We start from the raw sequence: 22965 nt of genomic DNA, 5'->3' as shown, positions 1-22965 counted from the left end.
CAAGCTTCTGTCTTCACTGCTGATTTCTAAAATCAATTTAATCAGCTTAAATTGAATTTTTATGTTCATCTAACCTTTTCAGAGCAGTCGCATGTAGTAAGGCTGTGCATGGGTATGGTACTAGTTTCCAAGAAGTGACAGTGACCGGCTACCCTACATGGCTTATCTGTCCAGCTTCTACTGAAACTGAAGGGAACTGAATGCATAAGGTGGCAGTCAGGTTAAAGAAAAGTCCATCCACTATTTACCAATTTGTCATTTGCTATTAGAGCAATGTTTTGAATATTTATCTAAATGCATGCTTTTTACTCTTTAGATACAGTTTGTATAGTGTTGAAAATTCTGTGGTAGTTTGCAGTGCAGTTAATATCAGTGATACTTGCAAGCTTCAACTGACACAGGAAATAAAATAAATATCTCTCCTCTCATCCTTTGGTATGGAGACTGTGGTTGGAATTTATCAAAGGAAAAAGAAACAGCTTGGGATATTGCTTTCAAATGCTGTCTCCTTCCTGGGAGCTCATGCTGTCAGCAATGCTTTGTGAGGATCTAACTATGCAATTTTATTGTTACTTGTTTTTGTGAGTGATTGTTGTCCTAGAAAAACACTAAGGTATCTTAAATGTTTCATTTAGGGGATGCTTTTTGTAATTTTGTGCTGATTATTGTAGATATCTGAAATTTAATTTAAATGGAAGAAAGAGACTTTGTTGTGTCTTTTGTCTTATTACACAAGATAATACAGAATTGAAAACAGTTTGTGACATGAAAATTATTATACAAATTAGATTGTTTTAAGTACTTTTTTCTCTAAATTTGTGTGGAGCATAAATGTAGGGAAATAGTTGTCTTTTTTGGTATGTGTTCTATCGTTTCTTCATTTATCATTGAAATGCACTGTTAAATGAAAACACTTCTTTAAAACTTTCAAACTAATCATTTAATTATTTTATTTAAAAATGTAAGCTATAGATTAATCAAGATGTCATTCCATAAAAAAATAAAAAGAATCTGCTTATTGACCTACATCAATGGGTTGTTTTTGCGAGGCGCGGGAAGGTTTTTCTGTTGGGGAATGCTACCACATTGCTAATATGCAATTAAAACAAAAATTCAGGAGCAAGATTAATAGAACTTTTATAAGTATTGTGTCTAATGATTCTGACAAATACTTTTCTTTTATGACCAACTAAATTCTAAAAGGCTTAGTAAAATACCTGGACATGTAGTGTAGTTAATATATGTATTTTTATATATATATATATACACAGAGATATATATGTATGTGTGTGTGTGTGTGTATATATATGTATATATAAACTTTTTTTTAATATATTTATTTTAATGTCTTTCCATGGAAATAGCAGGATGAACTGGAGTTTCCTGCTTGTGGAATTAAAGAACACATACTATAATAGGGTCACCACTTTTTATTTTTCTGATTGTCTGATTAAACCTTTGCTCTAGAATAATGACCACAAGATGAATAGTTAGCATTTCTCTGTTAAAAATGTTCTGCAGTCTGTTGAGTGCCTAATACACATTATGGGTCACTGTAGAAAGACTTTTCAAATTAATGTCTGCAACGTTTGAGGTATATCATTGAGAAGCCAGGGAATATCATTTTCTCCCCCTCCCCTTCCTTGCCCCACCCCAACACCCCTGGAGCCTCCTAGGTTTCCAAGAGACAAAGGTAAGATAACATTTCTCTGTACTGTTCATGAGACAAAGTCAAGTGGTTAATTCAGTCCTTGGTAGTGTATAGAATCTGTTATAAAAGAACAATTTATAGAAGTTTTGTGTAGGATTTCTCAATCGATATGATTTTTTACATTCTAGAATCTACATATAAAAGATACATTTATACATATGAAACATTACAGATTTATATAGATAAAATAATCTGAGTTTGGTAATGAGATAATGCGTATAATACATGTCTCTGTTTTTGCAACATTGATCTGTACAGTAGAGAATGCAAACTAAGTCAAAGATGTACTTCTGACTTTGCAGAAATTAGAAGTATAAAGATGGTACCTTTATAAGAGCATGTTGAGAAAAATTCATTTGGGAATGATGAAAAAAAAAACTTAACATTAAACTCTGTGATGATATAATTTCATTTACTTCTCAGACTAAAAGATTCACATTTGAAGATAAATCAGTCTTCTGGATATATGCTAGTATTGATGTATAAACACTGAAGTAGAATATCACTTAGGATAGTCTCAGGAAGATTCAAATGTAGAATGGATGTTTCTGTGGATAAGGAGCAGTAAAATAAGTTAATATTTTGCAAGTGGTATTAGATTTTATCACTTAAATCACACACATTATATCACTTGAGGCCCATGCCAGTTCCTACCAGAAATTTGAAGGTTTATTGAAACCTGCTTTGAAGCCTGTCTTGCTGAGCACCATCAGAAGCAGAATACTGGATATGGCCAAAAATACACTGAGGACAAAGGTGAGAGCCTGCCTCTAAATTGTAGAGATACGAGAATATTTTAATTTTAGTTTAATTCTGTAGAGATAAGAATATTTTAAAACTTATGGATAAAATGTAGATAAATAGCTAATTCCCAGATTTACCTTTTCTCTCTCTTCTGTCATTTCTGCATTAAACACCACTTGCTTATAGAAAACTTTCTCTTAAGCTTAGTTCCTTTGACCATGATGTAGTTCCTCAGTGCAGATTCAATAGGAGTTGCAGTATCAAAATAAGGTCAGTCAGAAATTTTGTAGCTTAACCTGGTATTTTGTGGTACCCATACCTGGACAAGCACGAGTACCCACACAGATAGTTCTCAGTGCAGGTGGTAAAACATCTTTTGAGCTCCAATAAATGTATTAACTAATCAATTAAATCTTTTCAGAATTAAAAACTCTGTCAATTTTAAATGTTGGATGATATTGTATATATATATATATTTTGTTTTATAGAAGCTGGCCTCATTCCTGAACTGAAGGAAACTGAAGAATATGAGGTACGACATTATTTCCTTTTTAAAAGGCCATTTAAAAGGAATACCTCTGTTTAAACTAAGTGAAGCTGCTATTGTGTGAAAAATTATCAAACTATGTTGCCAGCTGAACATAGTATCTGCATTTTCATATACATACATAAGTATGCATATGTACACTGCTTCTCCAGATGTATCTCTTTAGATAACTCTAGATCATCTCTTCAGAGCTGGAGATATATACAGAAGTTAAGAATATGCCTTAATATTTTTTTGAAAATTGTATATCAGGATGCTGAACTAAGACTTAACTCAGTGAAATCAGTGACAAAATTGTTCATTTAGGAGAATCACAGTTGATTTTTTTAGAGCTGTTTGGAAAGATATCTTCTTGGCATTGCTTATAATAAGTAGATCTTAGCAATGTAGTAAACTAAGGTAAGAAAGGAAGGCACTTGATGAAGAGAGTGTTATTTGTGTGTGCCTTTCACACTACTACTGACAATTTAACAGCTATCATTTCAAAACAGGAAACTACAAAATTCAAGTGTCAGTCACCCTTACTTCTTGAACCCAAGTCAAAATCTAAATTTATTACAGTATATCTCTGTTCCACATCGTTTTGGATTTTTTGCCGTTTCTACTGCAGGTTTGATACATACTTTGGCTGACAAACTTTATGGCGGCCATGCAAAGAAAGAAATATTATCACAATTAATTTCCTAACAGTCTCTAATACTGATTTTATAACCTGTCTTGCAGCAAAACTTTTATTTTAAGAGCAACAATCTTTTCAAAGGTTTTCTGTAATTTTGTTTTCTGACTTTTTATTTTTATTTGATTTTTTTTTCAATTACTTTCTTTTTATTTTTAATGGAGCCACAAGTAAAATGTATATCGCAGTGTTTGGCTTTGGTTTGTGTATATTGTCTATAACCATTTTCAACTTTTTGTGCCTATGTTATTTTTTCAAAGGATGAAGTTGATGAAAAAGAAACAGAGGTGGATGAAGAAACTGCAGTAATTCCCAGCACTGATAGTGCAATAAACCAAGTAAGGAAGAAAGATTTCCAGGTGACTACATCCAGCTACAGTCAAGAGAAAATGAGCACAAAATCTAACGATGCTAAAACAAATAGATACTTAACAAAAGAATTGCATGGTAAAGATGATGTTTTCAAGGCAGTTTATTATCCAACTTCTCCACCTGTTAGTGAAATTTCTGAAGAAGAAGAAGATCCTTTTCAGGAATCCCAAACAATTACAGGAACCCCTCCTCAAAGCACCGACTCCACCAAAGGTATTGAAGAAGAATACATATACCTTTCTTCAGGCACGGAGCCAACAAGAATAACCACTACTGGCCATAGCGAGCAAGATTTCTTACTATCTACTTTTATACCTGATAAAGAATCTGACGACTTTTGGAGTTCCTTTCTTACCACCTCTTCATCACAGTTGGTTACAGAGGAGACCTCCCAAGAAGACATTCTTCCTTCAGGAAGCCCAGATATAAGCATGCATGATGTTCTTTCACAAGGCTCTGTTAAATACGTTTCAGAAGGTATAGCACCCTCAAGCTCCGACAAGCCTCCAAAGTACACGTATTCCACTGATGGAAATTTATGGTTTCACAATACTACAGACACAACAGCTCAATCTCCTGATACATCGGATAGTAGGCAATTGTCTCAGACCAGCTATACCGATGCCTACGTTGAGGGATTAAAGCCAGCAACAATACCCTATTCCAGCAGCCCAGTGGTTTCACAAGACACTTCAGATGCGGATTTAGAATTGCCACATTACTCTACCTTTGCTTTCTCCTCTACTGAGTTATCACCTCATTCTCTCTCTTCAAGCTCTGGAGAATATGATTCTGCTTCTGCTGCCAGTGAGGTACTCTCTCAGACAACTCAACCAGTCTATAATGGTGAGATACCTCTTCAACCTTCCTCCAGTAGTGAAGTGTTTCCTCTAGTCACCCCTTTATTGTTTGACTCTCAGATGCTCGACACTACCCCTGCTACATCAGGTAGTGATGTGACCTTGCATGCTACACCTGTATTTCCCAGTGTTGATGTGTCATTTGAACCCACCTTGTCTTCCTATGATGATGTACCTTTGCTTACATTTTCCTCTGCTTCCTCCGGTAGTAAAATGTTTCACCGTCTGTATACGATTTCTCAAATGTTTCCACAAAGTGCTACTCCGGCTGTTACAAGTGATAAGGTGTCCCTGCATGCTTCTTTGACATTGGCAGAGGGTGATACATTAATACAACCAAGCCTTGCTCAATATGCTGATGTGGTGACACATCAGACTACTCATGCTGCTTCGGAGACATTGATATTTGATCATAATAGAACTCAAATATTTTCTCAAGTTGAACCATCCAGCAGTGATTTAAGTATGCATGCATTGTCTACAATGTCTGAACTTCCTTATGCTTTATCTAGTAATGTGGGATCCCTCCAAAGCTTTACTGTTTCTTATGACTCTGCAGAAATTGTGCATGATTCTATTGACGTATTTCGTCAAGATCCTTTATTTAGCAGCCATAGTGATGTACTGCTGCATAAACCTTCTTCTGTAATATCACAAGCTGATACTTTGCTGCAGCCTACGCACTCTCTATCTAGTGATACGGATTGGTCTGAAGCATACTCTGGTAGTGAGTCCCTTTTGCCTGACACAGATACTTTGACCGTACTTAACGTTTCTTCATCCAATTTTGTAGATGAAATTACATATGAATCATCTGGCTTTAGTGATGGTAATAAGAATCTCCATAAAAGTGATATTATATATGGCAATGAAAGAGAACTGCAGATTTCCTCCTCTTTAAGTGAAATGGCTTCCAGTGCTGAAAGTAAAGTGACACCTGAACTTTCTACATATGTTTCTAATAACGATACAATTAAGCAGAATATGTCTCTGCAAGAAAGCCCACTTCCTGTTTCTAGCACAAAGGGAATCCTTCCAGTCTCTCTTGCTTTCCCCACTACTAAGATATTTGATCCTGATGTTAGTAAACTTACAGAAAATCACCTTTCCGTTCAGCCTTTGCATGTTATATCTCCAGCCTTTGATGACACCTTGCTTAAACCTGTGCTTAGTGCAATCTCAGATCAAGCTCTCTCTGCCCCTGCTTATAGTGAAATGTTACCCGCAACTCAGACGTACCTTTATGAGACCTCAGCTACATTAAGTAATGAAGCATTACTTCAATCCTCCTTTCAATCTTCTGGTGATGACACTCTAAACACAGCTGCAGTTGTACCTAGTGATCCAGTGTGGGTTGAAAGCTCCAGGGTTTATAAAGATAGTTCTACATTTGATCAAATTTTACATCAAATGACACCAGGTCCTGCTGCAAAAGAAACAATTCTGCATTCTACATCTGCACCTACTGTTGCTGACATGTTGTCAAACACTTTTAGTAAGCCCACAGCATCACTTCAAGGTGTATTTGTGTCTTATGCAAGTGAGGAATATGTTTCATCCAGTTTGTTTAACAGTGAAGATGCTCAACAGGCTATGCCTTCCTTGCACGGTAGTGATGTTTCCTTCCAGCTGACCAGTTTAGAAAATACAAATGCCATTCTTCCCCAGGCAGCAAGTGCTGTAACAACTCCTTTCCTAACAGCTGATAATGTAGCTGCTGCTCCTAACAGCCATACCTCCTCAAGCATTTTCGAAAGAAGTGAGGCTACAACTTTCTCTTCGATTTCTGCAGTTGGTTTTGATCCTGCTCATATGTCTACAGTTGTTTCTGATTCTGATGTGTCCATTCATCACACACTTCCTTTACCAAATGCACATGTTTCTGTTATGGCTGTTTCTCCTAAAAGCGAGATCCCTATAACTCTGAGTAGGTTGCTGGTTCCTTCCAGAGAATCTTCTGGGTTGTCTCCCAGTATCACGTCCAGTACTGATTTGTGGCCTTCTGTAGTTGAGGATGACTACGATGAGTATGATGATGGCTTCCCTATAAGTAATTGTATTGCATGCACTTCCCATAGAGACACTCAGGACACAGTAGCAGAGGAACAAAACACAAATGTAAACCATAACAAGGATCAGAACAACCTAATTATAAGTTCACATTCTGAAAAAAATAAAGAAGAAGAGAAAATTTCAACTGCTGCATCAGACAGTCAGATAAACCATGGAATGGACAGACATAATTACACATCAGTACCAACTTTGACAGCACGTGTGATACCTAAGAAGAGCAACGACACTCAAACTCTTAGCGTCCCATTGCAAAACACATCAGAGCCTAAATCTTGGGCTGTTTTCACAAGTGATGAAGAAAGTGGTTCTGGCCAAGGTACTTCAGATAGCCTTAATGATAATGAGACTTCAACAGATTTCAGTTTTCCTGACCTTAATGAGAGAGACTCTGAAGGGGCGGTTGAAGCAGGTAACTCAGAATTAACTCCTGGATCGTCACAGTCATCAACCTCATCTATAACTAGCGATCACTCATCAGTATTCAACATCTCTGAGGCAGGTTAGTCAAGGATAAGTCTAATGCATACCACGGAAAGCTGTGAGGGGATATTTTTATGCCATAGAGAATGAAAACTTTTCTACATATATTATAAAAAATAAGGAGAACAAAGAAGGGCCAGTGGGTGTGATTAAGGGGAAACACTGGAGACCTGGGAGTGCATATTGAGCTGGCTATCTCCTAGATGCTACTTCTGTCTACTCAAAATAGTACCTGAAACACTCTTCAGTAATTAGGTTAACATTCTGCCTTTCTGATTTACACTCTCAGCAGAAGTTGGGTGGTGCACCATTTAAAGCAGAGCTTGTTTCACTGTTGTCTCATTTTATTCTTGAAGGTTTAAGAGGGCCATAGCCTCCATGTTGACCTTTCAGAAAAAAAAAAAAAAAAAAAGAGAGAGAGAAAAAAAAAAACTCTCTAAGATTTAGTATTTTTGGCAGCACATTTGCATATTATGCTTTTTGTATTCTTCAAGCTGTATTGAGCAAGGAAAAAGATGTTTCAGTTTGATTCTGATTCATCTTGTAAAAGCTTTCATTTTCATTCTTAGTGCTTTTACCACTTTTTAAAAGTTTGAAAGATGTCGACAATTATCTGCTTATTTCCAAAATACTAGAGCCAGATCCTCTTGTACTGTCTATATGTGTTATTATTTTCCTTTCTGGTTAGTCCTCTTAAACTTAGTGAAAATATTTGTGAAAAATGGTTCCAAAGGTGGATACAGAAGGCAAAACTGCACCTCATATGGATAAAAATATAATAAATCTAAAACATTTCTTCTGCATTTAAAAATATATTGTGGAAAAAAAAAAGGTTCAGATACATATTCATTATTCAGATACATATTTGGGCTGTCTCTTACTACAGTATTGAAAATCCAAGAATAAAGTCAGAAACAATATCTACAATAATTAAAAAAAAAAAAAGCGGTATTTCATAAATTAAATTAAATATGGGAATTTCATTAGATATTCAAGGTACCTGTAGAGGGCAGTATTATCCAACAAATTTCACCTAAGGAAATGGCCCCATAAAGTATGTGATATTGTAAGCCTAGTCCTATAAATACTCAGTTAAATCACACAAAGTCATATTACTCACATGGAAAATAATAATAATATGACAGGCTAATAGACTGGCACACTGTGTAGTTAGAGCTAGTGGAATGTGAAATATAATAGAAATATAATGAAATTAACAGGAGTCCTACCAGCTTAGTCACTGAATCTGTAAGTGAATTAATCTAGTAGGTAAGTAGTTATAAAATGTTTTCTTTTAAAGTTCAGCAAAAATAACATGAATATTTCAAAACTTACGTTAAGTTTATCTTAAGTAGATGGATGTTATCATAAGAGATTTATAGTTTACATAAGAAATGTCATTTTCAATTAGCAACGAGCTTGAAATGTTACTGATAGTAATTGAAAAGGATTATAATGACTGAAGCAGTAGTACAACAGACTGCAAATTTGTGTTCCAGGTATTTTTGAATGGCAGTATACAGCATCATGTTATGTACCTTATTTTTTTCCAATATATGATGCCCAGTATTGTCTTTTAATAGACTAAAAATTAAATGTGAACATGTCTGACATGAAGTCCACTGCAAATCAAATTCTCTTTGCTTTAATTATAAAGCAAATAAAAAGAACAAACACTATCAGCTGAGCACTTCTGTATACATCAAAGTGAATTCTTCAGAAGCTATGTTATGTTGCTGTTACTACTTAATCTTTCAGAAAAATTGAATTTGTAATTTAAATTGTGAGTTAAAATTGCAAATTTTAACTTTTCCAACTCCTCTTATGTAAGTAACCCAAGGGATCTAAACATATTATTACAAAGCAATCTACTATAAACACATGTGTCTTTCCAGCAGCCATCGTTGAAGTAATAGCCAAGGGGCAAGAAGCTGCATGTTAAAGGAGAAAGTCTGACTGCTTTTTACTCCCTGTAGAAGGAAGGATAATAGAATTTTGTTATGCAAATTGAAGGAATCCTGTCATCACACAGATGCAACCAAGTTTTATCCTGTGAATTAGTCCAGAGTAGGGTAAGCAAATATGAATGCTTCGAAGGGATCATATTCTGATTTCTCATGCAGATATTTGGTTTCCACTAAAATCACTAGGAAATACTGATTTTAGCATGCTCACTAGAAAGCTGAGGATCGATTTTCAGAACCAGCTTCTAACACTGGCTACCACTTTGTGCCTTCAATCGACCTAAACTCAATATCTAAACTCAAGAAAATGGAAGTAGATAACTGGTTTGGAGTATTTTTTTTTTCTTTTGTTTGTTTGTTTTTTGACATCTTAGGATATTTGATTTGTTGTCTTTTTTTTTTCAGATCCAACTTCATTCCCTGTTCCCTTTTGTCTGAAAGCTTTTTATCTATGTATGAATTAGAATGGGTTCCTTGAAATCCCAGTGTGGTGTAGCCTATTTTTGGACACCAGTTTTTTGCTTTCATACATCATTTTCTTTCAATTATAACTGAGCACAATTGCAGAAATCATTTAATTACATTTTTTAAATCTTCAGGTTAAATCACAGGAAGTATGATAATGATGGTTTTCATATTATTAAATGCCACAAATCACAACAAAATACACAGATTGGGGAAAAAATGGTCATTTTGTATCAAAATTACTGTTATAATGTGTCTACTTTTAGAAGAATGACCAAAATTAAGATTCTAGGACTAGTTTTCTATAATATGGTCTCCTATTTTAATGAGATTATAAATTATATTTTGTTAATCTTAATATAGATATCCAAGTCCAAATATTTCTCTCATTCAGTGTTACAAGGTTGACAAATATATGAATTACAGGTAATATAGCTATTTAAATAGTAATTTGATTCATAGTAAGGAGAAAAGGAGAAAATTAAATTCTGGCTCCAGCATAGTCATGAGAGGGAGTACTGTAACTTAATTAAAAGGAAGCAGGCTTTCTCCATGTATCAATATGATAAATTATTGAACAGACAATGTACTAAAATATAGAAGGCCTAACTACCTTACAGAGATTGCTTAGTGAATTTATATTGTAGTATAAATGTCCTGTTACACTATTAGTCAAAGACAAGTGGTTTGCATTACATGAGTGGCAGTTTAATATCAAAGTGTTGTTTACACTTTCCAATATTATCTATTCAGATCCCTTAATGCCATTAACTTTCAGCTAATGGACTGATGAAAATAAAAAGCTTTCTTCTAATTATAACAACAATCTGCTGCTCTTGCAAGGAGAAGTCTCCACTGCTGGAAGGCTGAGTCACATAAGCTTGAACACTTTGCTTTTACTCTCTGTCTGCCTTTTTTCTGTAAGCTGGTTTGCAAATGTATACATTTTCTGCAGTGTGTAGTAAAAAAGACAGGTAAGTGTCATTAAGTAGGTTAAGACACCTCGCTTGTGCTATGCATATGTCAAAATTTAAACGTGGACTGTTTCAATTTTCTCTGACTGCAGAGGCAAGTAATAGTAGCCATGAGTCTCGTATTGGTCTAGCTGAGAGTCTGGAATCAGAGAAGAAGACTGTTGTACCACTTGTGGTTGTGTCAGCCCTGACTTTTATCTGTCTAGTGATTCTTGTGGGTATTCTCATATACTGGAGGTAAGTTGTTTGTTTGTTTGTTTGTTTGTTTGCTTCAGTTGTAAAGAGCTCTGAACTTACAAAAGTGATTGGTATTACTGAGATGAGCAGGCTCAATAATCTAGTCAACAGACTAGATCCTGCCTTTCACATGTCTTTGTGTTTCCTGCATGTGATGTAGTGGCATAAAGCAATGAGAGCAATGGTTTCTTTCCAAAGTTCTTGGCTATAGTTCTCCTTTTTGGCTGCAAAGCATGAACCATTTCAAATAATTTAATAATTAGATTTTAATGAATACATTGTTCATGTTTATTAATGGTTAGCGAACAAATGAATTCAAGAAGAGGTGGAGAAAGAGGAGCAGGGAGAGAAGAAATAAATAACATGGATTCCTTTTTATATTTTCAAATAAAAAGACATTTTTTATCAATTTAAGAAAGAATTGTGGTCCTCAACAGCAATAAGCAATTCATAAAGAGTTGTAGGTTAATGCTGTAGCTCATACTCTGAGCTAGGAATATAATAGTGTGTAATTGTTTAAGATCACTTATTATGTAGCACTTACCTTATGTGACTAGATGGTTGTTCCTAAGTTGGAATTCTTCCAACCTCAGAATCAAAATTTGTTCCTCAATTATTCAAGCCATTCAGCAGGTAATTAAGGGTGAGTTTCATGTGCACATATATATTTAGTTTCCCGTTTGGGCATTTTTCTCCATGGTTTGCTAAGTTAGTAAGAAGAGAAAAATTAAAGAGAAGTGATAGCAGTCAAAAACCCTAAGAACATAACCAGTGGGGATAAAAGACTGGATCTATACTGTGAAATAAAGATGGCCAGGAGCCGTTCTCCAGCCCTGAGACCAACCAGCATGACACAGCTCACTTCCATACAGCTAAAGCCTCTTCCCTTAAAAAAATGGGGACTGCATACAAATCATCTCCTAGGAATCATCTCTGGATGGTGCTAACCCTAAATTATGGCTAGAGTTCTGTGGAAAAATGCAAGTTGGCCTGGGAAATAAACAAACCAGAAAACTTGTTAGCAATGTGACAGCATTATGAGTAGGCTGAGAGTGCTCAGGCTTTTGCAGGACTCGGTTTCTTTGTCTGTAAAAGCAGACAATCTTCCTAGGAACAATGATATATGCCCTCAGAGAGTTTGTGGATCCATGCAGAACTCTACAACTAGAGGGAAGGCAGGCTCATATATCTTTCAGATGCTTCCAGGACTGTTTCTTTGTGTTTTTCTTCTTTTTCCTTTTTTTTTTTTTTTTTTTTTTTTTTTCTTTTTCCCTACCCCAATCTTGTTTAATCTCAAATTCATCACTTGTGGAGAACCAGGAACCAGAGCACAGGCAGTCTGCCTCAGCTATTACCCAAACATTAGGTTATGGGGTCATAGCTGTGCTTGCTGACTTTTCTCCGTGTCTCCTGACATTGTGTTTTTCTATCAGACAAGCAAGCTATGTCGCACAGTGGGACAGAATACCACAGAACACATCCAACCCTCTATGGGCTGAGAAACTGAGCCTGAGCTGCCTTCTTCCCAGGCAAGCATGCCAAGGAGTCAGACAGCAGTTGGCATGATTAAAGACACATTTGGACAACTAATTTTCAGAAGGACTTTTTCCTCTTCCAAAAAAAATAGTTAATTATACCAAGAATTGCAAAAAAAACCCATTTCTTAATTTACTTCTATTTGGGTAGTTATACTCTTCTCACAGTATTGACCAGTTAACCAGTTTCATATTGGGGACCTTCTCTTTTCTTTCACATTATGCAACATGAGCATTCATCTTCCAAAGTGGTTCATTCTTGAAGCTAAGTAGTATTTTAAATCCCTTCAACATGCTGAAGAACACCATCCATTTTAAGACTCAGATTGTATAGTGCAGTTTTAGTAATCCTACACATGTTACAAGCTTGTTTTTGTCAAATAACATTGTGCTCATTTCGTATTCCTTCTCTGGGAATGAACAATTCAGTAACATAGGTCTTTCAAAATAAAACAAAAATCCCGTTAGCAATAATATCTTCTTGAAGTTGATTTTAATCTTTCCTGTGTTTCTTGTGTACTACAAAATAAAATATGGAGCTCTTTTTTTGTTAATCCTCCATAAAATTTTCATGGGCATTATGGTAACATACTTCTTATTTCAGAGGAATGAAATAGCATGTAGGGTAGGTAAGACTTTGTAGCCTTGTTTCAAAATGTGGGAAAAATAAGAACATTAACTTTAGTGGATTTTTTGGGGGGGCCTTGGAAAATATTTATATAAAAGATATAAGCATTTTTATGGATAGCTTTAGCTAATTTTGAAATAATTTATATACACTGTCAGCCTTTTTTTTTTTTTTTTTTTTTTTTTNTTTTTTTTTTTTTTTTTTTTTTTTTTACAGTGCATTTTAAAAGCTTTCTCTTTTCTCTTTTGCATTCCATAAAGTTCATAAAAAGTTAAGATTTGCAAGAGGTACCAGCAACAGTATTTATAAAAACTGCATTGATATACACTAGTTGTGTAAGTGAGGGAATAGTATTCTGAATTCTTTCATCATTGGCTCCTTATTTGAATATGAAAAAGGTGTGTTCTTTTTTTAAAAGATTTATAGAAGCAAATTACTAGCATGATCTACAATTTTGTTTTCTGAAGGTTAAAAAAGCAAAATTATTTTATTTACTCAAATCACTTGTAGACGAAGAATAATTCTGTACCATCTGTTGTTTGGGTTTGTGTGTTTTTTACATGAAATTGTTAATCAGCACTTGAGGAAATTCCCCGATCTCTTCACTATCCCATTATATATAAGTCCAATCTTTCTGTGATAAAATACTCATTTATCTGATAGGGATAAAAGAATTTAATGGTGATATTGTCTAAAGAATGTCTAATTTCAGGTAGTAAAATAAAACAGAGTTTTAAACTACTCTAGCTTTATGTATCAAATCTTCTGTAATTCAAGCAATTCCAGCAATGTCATTTTCCTTTCATTTCTCTAGCCTGCTTAAGATTACAGTGGAATAAACAAGAAGATTCTTTTGCCTACTTAATGGCCTTGTGTTCTGGATAGATTTTTTCTACAGCCTTAGAGAATTTTTTCTATTCAACCTTAGAGCCTTTTTATCTTTCTATATATATATATATATATATGTCTACTTGACTGAGTCCTTGTAACACAGACGAATCAGGAATATTTGAATATCCTTGCTCCTTTCTTTTAATTTCTTGATGGCATTGTCATTCCAATTTTGCTGAATTAACCTTATCCGTTAAGATGTTTCAACTTGAAAGTATCTCTGTTCTCACATATACTGGAAATTGCTAAAGTGTTTCTGTACTGGTTTGAAACAGTTCATAGAGTCGATGAAAGAGACTGAATCTGAAGGCATTGTAGAGAACACCAGGTTGTTTGTGCAAGTTAGTTTCCGTAACAGGTATCTTAAGTGGAGAATGGAAAATATTAAAATAATAGACGTCAGTGGGAGCTGAATCATCCACAATTTTTGAATATATTTGAATCTCAGGAAGACATAAATTCTTATAACATTGTGAACAACAAACTGCTAATACAGTTCAGTTAAATATCTATCTATAGGCACTGAGTATCTTCACCTGTCACAGAGCCTCCTGTATGACAGGAGAAGCTGTATGACAGCAGTGCTTCAGAAATTACCAACCCAATGGCAGACAACACCCTGAGCAGTCATTTGTGACTTTAACTGTCTCCTACAATCCTATGTCTTTGAAACATAGCTATCAGAGAATGTCCATTTTTTTATCCGTGATTTAAGCTTGTATCTTGAGTTCTGTGTTAGTATCACAAAAATGCTGGGAGACTTCTATGAGGATATTTAAACTTAGACCTGCAAAGACATGCTAAAAAATAAATTTAAACCTACATAGATCACATTCATGCATCCAAGAAAGAAAAAAATGTTCAACTATGTAACATCTGTTTACAGTTAAATGTACAACTTATTTACATACTACATAAATAAATGAGTTAATAAAACACAATGATTATAATTCCAGCCAACAATTTGAAATCATTTAAAAGTAAATTATAGTAAGTATTTGGGAATACCTATTGTGTAGGTACAATCATTTTGCCCCAAACAATTCACATTTAAGTGTTCATTCAGATCTAGTATGCCTCCTGTTAAACAGATGAGCTGCTGCTGCACGGCTTCCTGTATAGAAATGGAGTGTAATTAATTCAATGTTTTATAACTATCTTATGTATAAAATATGTATTTGAAGAAGCGCAGTGTCTAAATTATGAATTACAGTTTTAGGTTGGTGATCTAAATGCTGTGATATAAGGTGTAAATTAAATAATTGGGTTAACATTGAGTGATGGGACCTTTGTCTGTAAGTTTGAAACAGTCATCACTTTTTCATTAATGATGAGTGATAATTAACAGGAGACAAGATTATTAACATCAGATTTAGTCATGAAGGCTTTCACTGATGATGCAGAAGCAGATGGAGTACCTATTTATGAGTCTTATTATAGGTTAAATCAACTGCTATGAGTTTGTCTCCCAAATGTGTTAAGGGTGTAATTTATTTTCAGCCACAATTAACTTGTTAAATATTAAAGAGGCAGTGGCTCAATGAAGGGTAGTGAATGCACAACATATTACAAGGACATTTTAAGCAAGGCTGAAGATGTGAGAAACCATTACACTTAATTAAAATATTTTTAGCTTAAACTGTTTTTCATACATGGAGACAACTCTATAATGTTATTGCATGAACTTTATGTATGACCATTGCTCAAAAGCATTATGTTCTTCAACAGGGGAATTTTTGGGTGTGTTACTGTTGGTTAGTATGTTTAATTTATTGCTGTTATTTTAATAAATATACTACATTTGGATTCACAGCGCCCAGTGCACTCGGGTCAAACTTTCCAAAAGTGATTAGTGGTTTGAAGTATTTGATATTTATCTGTCTTTTGTAACTATTTTTAACATCCTCCTGAGGCTAACTCTTGAGTATTATAAAGCATTGAGACACAGCCTCTTCAATCACAGCAGCTATTTGAGATGCTCATTCTGTAGGGTACTAGTCTTAGGAGCTCTAAATTTTGAAGACTATTCCCTCAAACATCCTGAATGTGATCTTTTTCCACATTCAAAATGCCAGGTTCTAAATGAAGAAAAGTGCATAATGGATAGTCCTATTCCAAATGCGGCATGGAAAATCAAAAGCCCCTCCATGACTGTCATAAATATGTTTTTGGAGGATTCTAGCTGGACTACATATATGGTTTTCATGTGAACTGCTATAACTATTCTGCTTGCCTAGATTTTATTGCTTGTATAGCTGTCCACTTTCTCTTACATTTTAAGAGAATCCGCACTGTACACAAAAGCAGACATTTCCCACCATATTCCAGGAGTACCTCTGTGTTTCCCTGAGTCTTAGTTCATATAAGCTTACCAAAATCTTTATAATTTACAGTAAATGGTCCCAGAAATAATCACAATTTCCGCAAACCCTTTATTCTCCACCTTTCTCTCCAAGGAGCCTCCATATTTCTCTTTGTTTACCATATGGGGGATTTTATCTGTACAGAGCTACTCATTCACAGGAACAGTATGAAAGGAGAATTTGCAATAACACTGATTACATAAAATACCAATGATCATACAATAACTTAAGCCAACATCTTTCAAGGAACAGAATCTTGTAAATATAAAATGAGATTAATATTATCCTGATGCATAAATTTCTTTTTAATTTTAGCCATTTATGAATATTTCAAATAGACTAAGTGACCCAGAGTAAAGATTGATATTAGCATGTCTAATCATCTGGATATTTTTTAATTAAGGAGGCTTTGCAATGCTTACAGCAGCAGTTGGTTATTTAGTCCCTTGAATAGCTTGGACTCTTAACAGATGCTATTCTCATTATCATCACATCTGGATTATGGCATGGGTACAAATAGCATTGTGGGTTAAGGTTGATTCCATTTGTATTCCTACTAAGATGTTTCTGTAACAGAGCTAGCACCTCCTGGAGTCATAAATTCCCCTGTTCCTGTCTATCAGCTTCTAGAAGTCTTACTTGGTTAAAGTGTCCCTCAATATTGTGACTACATCATGAAAAAATAATTTATTCACAGTCATGGTAGTTCCATGGCCGCCTCTGTTTCAGGGCATGTTGCCATCTACATTTAAGTGTCTGCAGTAGAATATATTGATGTATTACCATAACTTGTCTCATATGTTGGCACCACCTTCAAGCTAGCATAGTCACAGGAAAAGAGATAGCAATTTTGTGTGCAAATTTGGATAAGCAAAGAAGGCAGTGGAATTTTATTGTCCTGGAGATCGCTGTGCAGCATCTGCAGTAGCTCCTGGTGTAGAGAAGCTTTCTCAGCTTTGCCATGTGGGTGTCTGATGTGCGCTCTGTCTTCTGCCTCTGGTATAGGTAAAGATGCATAAGCTATATATTGTCCTGAGCTAATGTGATGTTTTCAGGTTGTATGTATAGTATGTTGAGGTGTTGTGAGAGTAATTATATTATAGCAGCTGTGTTTGACATTCAATGAGAATTGGTTCTCAAAAACATGATTTTCTGTCTTTACGTAATAACAACAGAATTCCAAGAGATATCAGCTACTGTTTTATGTTCGCAGTATTAATTTGTGCTTCTTACCCTTTAGGAAATGTTTCCAGACAGCTCATTTTTATTTAGAAGACAATACATCACCTCGAGTAATTTCCATTCCTCCAGCTCCAGTCTTCCCAGTCTCAGGTATTTCTTGTCAACTATTTTGTGGATTGGTGGTAGTTATTGAAAGATGCTCTCTTTGCATGTGCCAGTATGAGTTCTTCACACACTATAACCTCTGTAAACCAGATATTTGTGCTCTCTTAAACTAATAAAGACAGGTATACTGGATGGAGGCCAAGAATAGTGCTACTAATGTTCTCTCCTGTAGGAACACAAGAGAGAGATATCCTTCCTTACAGAGATATGCTGCAGCTTCTAGCCAGAATCGTCTACATTTGAACTACACCAAACTGTTTTAATTCACTGTCCCAAAGTGGAGGATTGTACCAGTAACATGTTCTGCTGTTTGTCATTGAATAAATATCCTATGTATAGAATGTTATTTTTCGTTTTTACCAGCAGCACCAACACATGCTTCATTTTTCTGCATTTCATTGGTTATTGTAATCTTTGTTTTTTTAACTTGTTGATGCATTTTGCTAGTATATATTGCTAGTAGTAAAATTCTCTGTGAGTCTCAGATAAAATGTGATACACAAATGCAAAATATTAGCCCCTCCTGTTTCCATTTCCACTACAGTTATTTGGAGAAAGTTTTTCTTTCTTTTCCTCTTCAAAGCATATCAAAGTAACACTGTGCAGCACTTCCCAGCCCTTTCAGGCTAAGTGGAATGAAAAACACATTAAATAGGTTAATTCTGCAGGTCACCCCAACCCACATTTTTGTACGTCAGAAAAGAATATCTCATAGCATAACTAATGATGTTTCAAATGGTGCAATTACATGGGGAAATGAGTGCCCTCAGAATGATTGAAGGAAGAAAATCAGCCCCTGTGTAGATATCTAGTAAATAAATTTCAAACTTTAAGTTTCTGTTGTAACTAAATTTTAGACATCTTTAAATGTGCCTTGCATTGATTGCTATTATTAGACCTAACCTTTTTCTAAATGGTTAATAGGCAGGGATATAGCTTGATGCTCCAAAAATATGTGATTATGTGTGAATCTCAAGTGCAATTCAATATATGAAATTTCTCTTCTTAGTCTCTATCAGTATTACAGTACAACTTTATTGCAGTGCAACTGTATAATTTCCTTGCAGTTTGTTCTGACCAAGTCACCTCGGGTAGACAGTGTTTTGCATTTGTTGAGGAAGAATTACACTTACCGCTATTCTGAGTGCTTAAAATATATGTTCTGCTGCTGGTGGTTTTACTTCTAAAAAGCTCATGAATATTTACTTAAAAGTGTTTTTGAAAGACTGAAATGCACATGAAGTATTTTATGGAAGAACTCCAAATGCCAAGGAATGCTCTGTTTCATTTTGTATGCAGACAGTGTCAAGTGAGCAGTTTTCATGGTTTCTACCAGCAGTGTGGTTTTACAACAACTGAGGCTAATCATGATATAATATTGGCAAATGGCTTAGGCCAGAAAGATCATGCTGCAACTGTTAAGTTGTATGTTTTTTTTTTTTTTTTTTTATAGCTATGACTACAAACACATTCCACAAATCTCATTATTATATATTCATTTTTCCTTCCATGGAGTTCTGATGGCAGAGGTAGAAGATTCATGGTTCTGCAGAGAAAATGCACTTCATACTGTAATTCGAAGAGGCATTTACTGAAAATAATGAATTACTGATTACTGGGCAATGTTAGGAGTTAGTGTCAACCTTTAATAAGCATCAAATGATACCTGCCATCCAGAAGTAGACTATGTTTCTGGAGCCAGAAGTGACTAAATAGGGAATTAGCACTGGCCAGAAAATACAGCAATAATATCAAACCTGAGATCTCTTTATCCTTATTGTCCATGCTCATCAGGTCATCTATTTGCCTTTTGGTTTTGTATTGGCATATCATAGAATAAACACTTTACGCCAGGTCCCTTCTCTGAAGTGTGAGCATAGTGTCACACTTTTGTTAGGCTTGACTGAATAAATTCACTATTAGTATTCAGGTCTATTCCTGTAAGTGGAAGACCAGATGGATCTCAATACAAATCAACAAATTCTTGGTAACTGAAAGCTAAAAATATTTTATGGCCTAAATGCTGAACATCTGTTGATACAAATAACAGGTCCTTGTAAAATGTTTTTAATGTTTCCTTCTTATATGAAACAGTAATGAAATTGCAAATTGTGAAATAAAAATATTTTAAATCCATTAAACACTTAAAAAAATCTATATTCTTCAGAGTCAAAACTAGTTAAAATATTATGGTCTATAATAGGTAATTAACAGAACAGATGACTATGTTTACACAACATATTTGCAGGAAAGAAAAGATTAAAAGTCCCAAAGGTTTTTGACATGATCCCTAATGAATATTCTACACAAAAGTGTTTTTCTATGTTTATATAAAATAAAAAGGAGATTTCTTGAAATGAAAACATCAGACTGAAAATTCAGACTCAGGACACATAGGACATGTTTATAGGATGAAAATGTTGACATTTTCTTTGTGAGTATCCAGAAAATATTTTATATGCATGTTAAATCCAATTTACATATATTAAATGATAAAGGAAAATAATCTTCACTTAGAAGTTGATGTATAATGCCTGATGTAAGAGTTTGCAGTTGATACTGTCAGGATCAAACATAAAATTGTTATCAATTAATAGAATATCATAGAATAATTTGGAAAATGGGTGGGGAGGAGTCATTTGCTACTGGAAATATTCGCTCTTGTTATGAAAGAGGAAATTTAGTTGTTGTTTCCTTTGGATTTAAATCCAAATGTGCAACACATCAGTAAAAATTTTACTGCCGTCATAATCTTGACTCCCCTTCCTCATCGTTCTTCCTCTCCCAATATTATCTGCTCCTGCTGTCTGCTTTTCAAAACACTGCATAAAATTGCTAAGACTCTCATTTCCCCTTGACTTTGCAGGGAGGCTTGAGTGCTCTTCAATTTACAAACAAACTCATCATCTTCAGAACCAGCATGTTGGTTTGGGGAACTTAAAGATAAAGAAAGCCCTTTCTAGGCATTTCACATGCTTTTTTTTTTTTTTTTTTTTTTTTCAGAATACCCCTTTAGAAATGTATAGGTACTAGAGAATTGTTTTAGAAATGTTATCTATGTTAGGGAGTGAATTTAATTTTAAGGAGAGACATATATCTTGGTATAAGAAGTTTTATTTCAGGATGTTGTGTGGATTGCCTAAATATGAACTTTATATGTCCCTGGCTTTTTATTCTTCACAAATATATTTTTTGTCTTTTCCCACTCCTAAGATGATGTTGGAGCAATTCCAATAAAGCATTTCCCAAAACACGTTGCAGATTTACATGCAAGTAATGGTTTTTCTGAAGAATTTGAGGTATGGCTCTATGATGTCATCTTTATTTTTAGCACATACAGATAATGTTAGATTTAAATGCAGATGGAAACAGAGAACTGGGCATTACATTGTGACTTGGTGACCAATTTTACAAATGTGTAACCTTGAACATAGTAGGAATACTCATGTATAAAAGCTAGGATGATTTACTAAAGCTAACAAGATTGGGATACAGATGGAGATGGTTTTCACTGTGATAAAATACTACCTGATTGTGTGAATAACCTATACAATAGATCATCAGATATAGATGAAGACTTAAAGCTTTCCAACACATGTAAATTGAATTTTGAAGAAGCTATCTATATTTGCTTGTTCCATTTACAGAGAAAAAATATGGGAGTAATAATGAGTGCATGTGACGACTATTAGGGGCTCTAATGTAGAGTTTTCATACAGGGTAATGAAAGCTTTACAGTTCCTTTCATAAAGTATGTGGTTCATATGAGGTATTTCAAAACTTTGAAACATATACCCTTATCATATAATATGTCAATATCACCATAAGTAGCTAATGAACTTCATTGTTACTCACATTACATTGTTATTATAACCAAGACAGATGTTTGTTCTGCCTTGTCTTTTTATAAAATAAATACTATAAATCTCAACTCTGTAATCAGAGCTGTGTTATTAAAAATATTGATATATATATATATTCTATTAAAATCACTCCATTGAGACAGAAACAAGGTTGTTTATAGATCTATATTAATTTCAAGCATTCTTGTAGTCTTACTGCTAAAACAATACCGAAAGTAATTCAGACTTTCACATCTTTTGGTTTTGTTTTTGTTTCACCATACAATAAATTGTAATCCAGTAGACCAAAAACTCTGTGTCATTTATCTAACTACTTGATTAATATTTCCTCTCCAACTCATGTAACGTTCAGAATATCCATCGGATTGTGGGATCAAACTTGTAAATGCTTGTAAATACCATTACATGCTCATATGTGACACTAATCACGTGCCTAGGCATTGACAGGACTAGACTCCAGATAGTCTGGCTATTAATAAGAGCAAATGTTGAAAGATTTTGTGTAAATGCAGTGATATCAATGTCCCTTCACAAGAAATGAGGAAACTAATGAAAAATTTAAACCATTCATTAGCTTCTTTTCTTAAATTGCAAGAATGATCCAAAGACCAAATATCTTGCATTTCAGTGAGAAGTTATAGAAGAATTTAAATATAGTCAGTAACTCTGCAGAATCAGCATACACTTGCAGAGAGGGGAATAAGCATGTTCGTATCTTTGTATTATATAAAACAACTTATATTTAACATCTAATTTAGCAGGCAGTAGAAAAGTTGGTAACTACTTTTCTCATATGTATTTAAATAGCTAATGGGGAAGATTGTTCATCCTAAAATAATTCCTAGAATACATTGCAAAATATTGTTACGGTATTTTATTAATGGCAACATATTTCTTATATAACACCGTGAGCCTTATAAATGTTTGAGATTTCTACAAATTAAAGTAATCAATAAAATACAAAGAAATGAATTTTATGAATTTTATAGGCTTTTTGAATGCCTTCTCAAGCCTGCCTCCTGCAGGCAGTGTTTATACATTCATTGAGAAGCTGCTGGCATTTAAGAGTCGCATGAGGCTGAGATGCATACTATACTCCTCCCAGTGAAGGTTTTGCAAGTGAATTCAAAGAGAGCAAAAGCATTCAACTGAGAAAGTAATGCAGTTATAAGGACCAATAATAAGTCTTTATAAATCCTATGAATACTTTTTAGCTAATCTGTCTAGAGTTAGTG

General features: G+C 34.5%; 1 protein-coding gene across 6 annotated transcripts in view; it reads left to right on the top strand.

Moving 5' to 3' along the window:
* Window positions 1–22965, top strand: part of PTPRZ1 (protein tyrosine phosphatase, receptor type Z1) — a 125153-nt gene that overhangs the window by 84378 nt on the left and 17810 nt on the right. For 4 of the 6 annotated variants that reach the window (XM_026051687.1, XM_026051685.1, XM_026051684.1 and 1 more), the window contains 5 exons: window positions 2944–2987; window positions 3939–7482; window positions 10959–11103; window positions 17761–17852; window positions 21081–21166. In XM_026051687.1, coding sequence (XP_025907472.1) covers window positions 2944–2987; window positions 3939–7482; window positions 10959–11103; window positions 17761–17852; window positions 21081–21166 — 3911 coding nt within the window. The remainder of the gene's footprint in view (window positions 1–2943; window positions 2988–3938; window positions 7483–10958; window positions 11104–17760; window positions 17853–21080; window positions 21167–22965) is intronic. The other 2 variants (XM_026051690.1, XM_026051689.1) reach the window with 1 other exon arrangement.

This window comes from Nothoprocta perdicaria, unplaced genomic scaffold (genome assembly GCF_003342845.1).
Source record: "Nothoprocta perdicaria isolate Ctin4 unplaced genomic scaffold, notPer1 scaffold_79, whole genome shotgun sequence".
Lineage (NCBI taxonomy): Eukaryota > Metazoa > Chordata > Aves > Tinamiformes > Tinamidae > Nothoprocta > Nothoprocta perdicaria.
The sequence above is the reverse complement of the archived record's forward strand: the minus strand, read 5'-3'. Positions and strand labels throughout refer to the sequence as shown.